The sequence below is a fragment of the Hetaerina americana genome, unplaced genomic scaffold, assembly GCF_022747635.1.
Source record: "Hetaerina americana unplaced genomic scaffold, ioHetAmer1.1.p SCAF_52, whole genome shotgun sequence".
NCBI lineage: Eukaryota > Metazoa > Arthropoda > Insecta > Odonata > Calopterygidae > Hetaerina > Hetaerina americana.
In genome coordinates, this window is record NW_027287117.1 from 465,437 (window position 1) to 472,120 (window position 6,684).

General features: G+C 38.5%; 1 protein-coding gene across 1 annotated transcript in view; it reads left to right on the forward strand.

Annotated features, from left to right (window-relative positions):
* dsf (nuclear receptor dissatisfaction) overlaps positions 1-6,241 on the forward strand; it is a 70,924-nt gene extending 64,683 nt beyond the window's left edge. Inside the window, exons 5-8 of the mRNA XM_071593160.1 lie at positions 204-287; positions 2,411-2,566; positions 3,314-3,395; positions 5,982-6,241. Of these exons, the coding sequence (XP_071449261.1) occupies positions 204-287; positions 2,411-2,566; positions 3,314-3,395; positions 5,982-6,241 (582 nt within the window). The remainder of the gene's footprint in view (positions 1-203; positions 288-2,410; positions 2,567-3,313; positions 3,396-5,981) is intronic.
* Positions 6,242-6,684: the final 443 nt, after the last annotated feature.

Here is a 6,684-nt window from a genome sequence, read left to right on the forward strand (position 1 = left end):
TGCGAATGGTTGAGATGCATGGTCTGAAAAATGACATGGAGGATACTAACTAATTTCGATCTGACCCCTTTAAATACTCTTGAGATTATGTTCAAATTTAGTCTGCCGAGGCAAACATTATTTTTACCTAAAATATTTGTATAGCTCCGGAAATCCAAATCTGATCATTTTATCAGCCCTTTTTTCTTCATTTTTTTCCGCAGGAAACTACCGCAAGACTTCTCTTCATGGCCGTGCGGTGGGTGAGGTGCCTCGCTCCCTTCCAAACCCTCTCCAAGAGAGACCAGGTAAGTTCCGATAGTTTTAAATAGCCATGATGTGAGTTTCTGTCCTAGGTTACATCTGCAATTCGATGAGTGGTGACCTTTCAGTAATTATGTGATCGCTTTTCTGCAGAAGCGAGTAAACATAGACATGGTTTTGATAGGGTAGCCATGTCGATTGAGAACACCCAGCAAGGTATTCCCTAAAAAAGTAGGTAAACCTATATGAATGAAGTACTATATGTCAAATATGTACATTACACAATGCAAATTTATCCTTCCATCATTTTAATTCGCGAAAAGAAATCGCGAAGAAATATCTTTGACGGAACGTTTCCACTTTATGCCTACTTATTTTCGATTTTGCAGTGTTTATATATATATATAAACAGATGTAGATTTTTAAAACATAGAAACACAAAGATGTAGTTTTAACATATGTAGTTTTAACGTTTCGACGGCACGACCGTCGTCATCAGAATGAGTTCATGCAAATGATTCATATAGAAATATAATCTCGTGTTTCTTGTTTGACGAAAAGAGATTTTGATGACTTCAAATTATGAATTTAAAATATATTCCAAAGTTATAATGCCCATATATTTTTTCAGGAAAATATTGCGACTGACTACGATCTTATTAACTGTCATATCATTCAGCTTTACATCATTTTCACGTTGCTCTGTTGCACTTAAACTTGGACATTGCCTTCTTTTGATACATGTACGTACAGAGAAAATTGTTTATTTTTTAAAGTTACTGGGAATTTCAAACATATGAAAATAAGAACCGATTAATGTCGCCCTATGTGACTACCTCTTTGTGGAGGCGTCCCATTCGTCTTACCAGTCTTTGGGACCATGAAGACGTTTTGTGTTCTTCTGCGTAGTCTCTTGGCGGCTTTATTACTTCAGGGAAGTCTTCTTAGCACTTCCTTGGCTTCTTCCCTGCAGGAAGTGATGCAGGGGTGTCCAGGCTAGCAATGGGTCGTTTGTGACGATCCCACGGCCAGACCTGTACCTCGGAGATTCTTCGGATAGCAGCAAAGTCCGACTCCGCTGCTTTTCTGAAGAAATCCTGCGCTGCCTTCGGAAGTAGAACGTCTGAACCGATTATTGAAAATTGATGTGGGAATAATGTACAGCCTTTATGGTGTTAGTGATAATTACTTATATACCAACCATTATGTAGATAGCTACCGTTGTGATTAAGTTTTATGTTATCAACGTAAATGGTACAGTCATCTAGCTTCCAAATATTAAAACAACACCACTTCCACGCGATTCTACAAGTTAAAGTTTTAAACTGTTTTATTTGTTAATATAGGTATCTAAGTTCAGTATTTATGTACTAGTGTATGAAATAATACGATGAAATACTTCATTCATCAGTCCCTTAATCAGGAGACTGGTTGGTTTCAGCCCTTCACTATTACCTTTATTCAGAATTAAGTACATGTAATTAATTATCTCACTCCCGGAGTGATCTAGAATTCCTCGTCGTTTCATTTGCATCCTGGTCTTTCTCATAGGACAATCCGATGCTTTTCCTTCTGCTATATCCTTTAAAAAATCCGTTTATTCACCAATTATGTCGAATGCTTAAATTTCATTATCATTTTCCGTATAGCGGCCGCTTCCTCTTCTACGAGCCGGAATACTTACTAATTTCACGCCAAATTTTCGCATATATATATTTCAAAACAATGATTCCAAAAATCTTCAAAGTTCTTTCCGTTCTGGATGAAACACAATGACTCATACGAATTCTAATTATTCTCGTTATTCAATTCGGATCATTCGTATGAATTTACAATTTCTTTCTTGACACCTCCTCCTCCTTTCTTTTTTGAGACCTCTTCTCGTCTCCAGTCTCCTTTCCCAGTGACCCACGTTTCTGATCCAATGATATTTCATTGGATCAGCTTGCTCTTCGTTTTTATAGTCAATTCATATCCATTTGACATTATTTGGATGATTCCACTTAAAACGCATTTTGTCATGGCAATGCCTACCGTGGATTGCCCATATCAATGAGCTTAAATCACATTAAAGGCTGAACTGCCTCGAGATGTGCTAATTGATCAGTTTCGCTGCCCGTCGGCGCCAAACTCTTGCTCACCCGTGATATCTTTTCTTCTTTGACAGCTTCTGCTGCTGCAAGAGTCGTGGAAAGAGCTCTTTCTCCTCCATCTGGCGCAGTGGTCCATTCCGTGGGACCTGTCGGAACTTCTGGGAGGAGTCGAGGCTAGGGGAAGACTGCCGCCGGATCATCCGATAGAGCAGGAAGTCAATACTATACAGGTATTTATGTCCTCATTATAATCAAGCAGTGCCTTTTCTGTGTTTGACTCTGAATTAGTTCTCGGTCCTCCAAAAATCTCATAAGAATTTAAGGGATTATGATTTCGGATATGATATTTTATATTGGTTATATAATTGGTTATATCATGAAGATGAGTTGCGCAGTCCTGAAATTTACTCTATTAATAACGGAATTCAGATTGTTATACATTTTCATCCTATGAAATAATGCTCGAATATGCATTTTATCAAAATGAATTCCTAAATAACAGTAATCATGAAATTTTCTATGTTGAGAGAATGGAAATTCATGATTCCAAAATAATAACAAAATGTAATCTAAATTAATACGGAGGGTTAGAGTGCCTAACTACCTACTATCCGACCGCGCTAGGGTGGAAATATTTTGTTTCAAGAGTAGTCTGGTGTGTTATCGCCTCCTGCCACACACCCTAGTGGTGGCTTGCATGGTACTAGGCAGATAGGTAGAGATTCCTGTGTGTGATCATGTAATCCCTTTTCTCCATCTTTTCTCGATCTTGATTCCCCAACGAGAAGTTCCCTGGATTCGGGATCGAGAAAGTGAAAAAAAATTCTGAGGGCGGGTGAGAAGGATTTCTCAGCCGGAAATCTTAATTACAAGCGTAATTGTACTGCGCCGAAGGATGACGGCGTTCGCGCATGTTTAATACGGATTTTCATTTTTTTAGCAAATGACATTTAAAATCTATCGTTCTTTTATTGCAGGAAATAATGGGGAGGTTCCGACAGCTCTCGCCAGATGGCAGTGAGTGCGGGTGCATGAAGGCCGTCGTTTTGTTTTCTCCTGGTGAGTGCTTCCATCTTTATAACAGTAAATGAATGAATTATTTTGTAGTGGAATATAGCTTAGTGTTTTTATGAACTAATAAAGTGGAACGAAAGTGACATTTTACCATTTGTAGTATGTTATGGTGTCCATAAGGCAGGTGAGTTCCGCAAGGCAGTGTTCTAGGGCCTTTCTAATTTACGTAAACGATCTACGGAATAATTTACATTCCCAAGTAAGACTCTTTGCTAATGATTACATTTACAGAGCATGTACATTACCGCGTTATACTTCCAAATGACCTCGATCGCCTTGGTGACTGGGTAACAAATAATAATATGGGCATCAATGTAAGTAAAAGTAAGCCCGTAACTTTTTCAAATAAAAAAATCATAAAAGGATATTTACACCCTCTTTGGAGAAAAAATCCCATGTAGCAGTCATAACAAATATTTAGGCGTTTACTTAACTAGGGATTCCGAGCAGATAATGTGACACTGAAGGTATTTAAAGTACTTCATTTAAAATGAGAAATTCAAAAGGAAATGGCGTAGCCACAAAAGAAAAAGAATATAAGGTACTGGTTTGTGTCACGGAAATGTCGAATATACTGAAATGAGAGAGTTTGAAAAATAGAAGAGTTGGTTAGGCGCGATGTATACTGTAGAGTTGTTAAAAATGACGAAGCGTGGGAAGATTTATAGAAATAGATAGAAGACTCAAACTTTAAGGAAAAAATGACCACCGTTTTAAAATAAAAATAATAATGCAAAAAAATAAGAAAAAATACTTCTTTTTTTAAATAGAACTATAATTGATTGGAACCAGCTGCCTGGAGGTTTGTTTAATCCCTTTCCATCCAATTTTTGGAGTTTTAAGAATAAGTGTAAAGCAGCCACTGGGTGATAAACTTTGTTGGTCAGTGATTATTATACTTATATTGTACTTATTAAAATATTGGTTGTAAGTGATGTGGACGGCGTTAGAAGTTGTATTGGAAAAGTGAATGTGTTAACGGTGGTGATTTTGAACGGTACATGAAATTGAAGGGTCCGTGATTATGGACGGAGTGCGGTGATGGACGGTGCATTGTAGGCATGGTGTGAACCTAGCTAATGTGTGATGGTAAAGGTGTAGTTGGTAATCTTTAAGTGTAATTGTATATAAGAGCATTTTGTCTCATATATGTTCTTCTTATTTTTGTATGTACGTGAATTATAACAGTGACCGTTGACCAGACTTAACCGTTGCCACCAGGATTATTGCCTAATTGTAACTAAATTTGTATTATAATAATAAAATAAAAAATGAAAATAATAATATTTAATAATAATAAAATAATAATAGTCGTCCTAAGATGATGGCTCATGACAGGTTTATATGACTACATAATTGTTGCAATAATCTTCGGCATTGGTGAATTCTTCAACCACAAGCAAAATATGACTTCAGTTATATAGAAGAAATGTATTCAGTCCCCAGCTAGCGTCTAACGAGGAAAGTAGGATGGAGCTCTTTAAATTCTTAATGTACGAGAACACACTGCTTTTTATTCATAATCCTATTCTAAAATCAGGAAAAACGAAGAAATAACGGTCTATTGAGAGCGCTTCTGAGAAGTAATGTACTTCATCTTTCAGGAATGCCGTACATATAATGACATAGCGGTTATTGTGGTTGTTTTCAACTATGGCGATAAATGATAATATTCCCTGTCATGATGCCGCTATGCCCTTCTTCCCTCATTGTAATGAAATCCTTATCTAAATGTTCTGGAGGAAATTCGCTCGGTTTTACTAGTGATCGCTCACTCACAGTAAACGAGCTATCGAGAAAAGCGGTACAATCGTTCATTTAAATAAAATTTTCACTGGAGTGAAAATTTCATATCGCCCAGGAGATCATGTACTGCAACTTATTTTTGCAATTCCGATCTGATTTTAATGTTTGTACTGAATGAATAACTTCATTTGAGCATTCAGAGCTAGCTTTATGCCCCATGAAACGGAACATTCTAATGAATCCGATATCCGATTCTGTAGTGCGACCAGTAGGTCGAATCTACTGTATCTCTGTCGTCAATCGTGCTACAGACGGATCTTAAGAAATCAATGAGATGGAAGGCGATCGATTCAGAATTCAATGTTGTCACAAAATAATTCTCATGTTATATATTAGTGTGCCAATATTTTTGGAACTTGGTTTTGTAAATATATCCATATGCGATATCTTGTTCACAATATGTCATTCACAGATGGCAAAGAAGTGTTTTCACAACAGTAGTATCAACTGGAAACCACAAATAACCTACTTTTTACCAGTCTGGGGATCATGCAAGGGCTAATTAACTTGAAAAAATGCCCTTGAAAAAGTATTTTTTCTCGTGTTTTTATTGTTTGTTAAGAGATTTTGTATCTTCTAATTAGCGTTTAATGAAACTAAATAAGGCCGTGTGGCCCACTTGTCAGCTGAATTTATTACCGTATTGATAAAAACCATAACTGATGACCTTAGTGCAAATAATCGTTTTCTTAGGAAGTCCTGAGAGCATGCCTTGAAAAATTATTCGGGCGTCGAGACTAATTCGGTCGTCAATCTTCCGCCTAGAAACCCCGGGACTGGCGGACGTGCAGCCGGTTGAGATGCTGCAGGACCAGGCGCAGTGCATCCTGGGAGACTACGTGAGGAGCCGTTTCCCACGGCAGCCGACGCGCTTCGGCCGTCTCCTGCTCCTCGTTCCCATCCTCCGCTCCGTCCGCCGAGACACCGTCGAGAGGCTCTTCTTTAAGGACACTATCGGCGATATCCCAATGCAGCGCCTCCTGGGGGATATGTACTCCATGGAGAAGGCGTACGTGGTCACGTAGGGCGGACTTCGAGCAGCGCCGCGCCCTGCGGATTGCGTTGACGCGGCCATCGAACGCCCTCGGGCATCGGGGAGACGCACCTTCGGTTGCCGAAGACAATCCGACGAAGGGTTCAGGGCAACCCCACCCTTCGTTGTCCTTACCCTCTCCGGTTATCCTCTAGGACAGCATTGATTGGAACATTGGCTTTCACTGAGACACTGGTGCTTTCACTGAGACAGTGCTATATTTTGTGATTGTTTTTTGACTAACTCAAGTCTATTTGGTTTTGTTGAGGCAAACATATAATCCTCATTCCGGAGATAATGCAAGATACTGTGTTCTCGTCACATCAGATACAAATTAGTTAAGAATTTGAGAATGAATGAATTATTTGAAGGAATAATTTTAGGTGATTGGTTTGACTTGATTTGGTATAGCATATGATTTTCAATTACAAACAA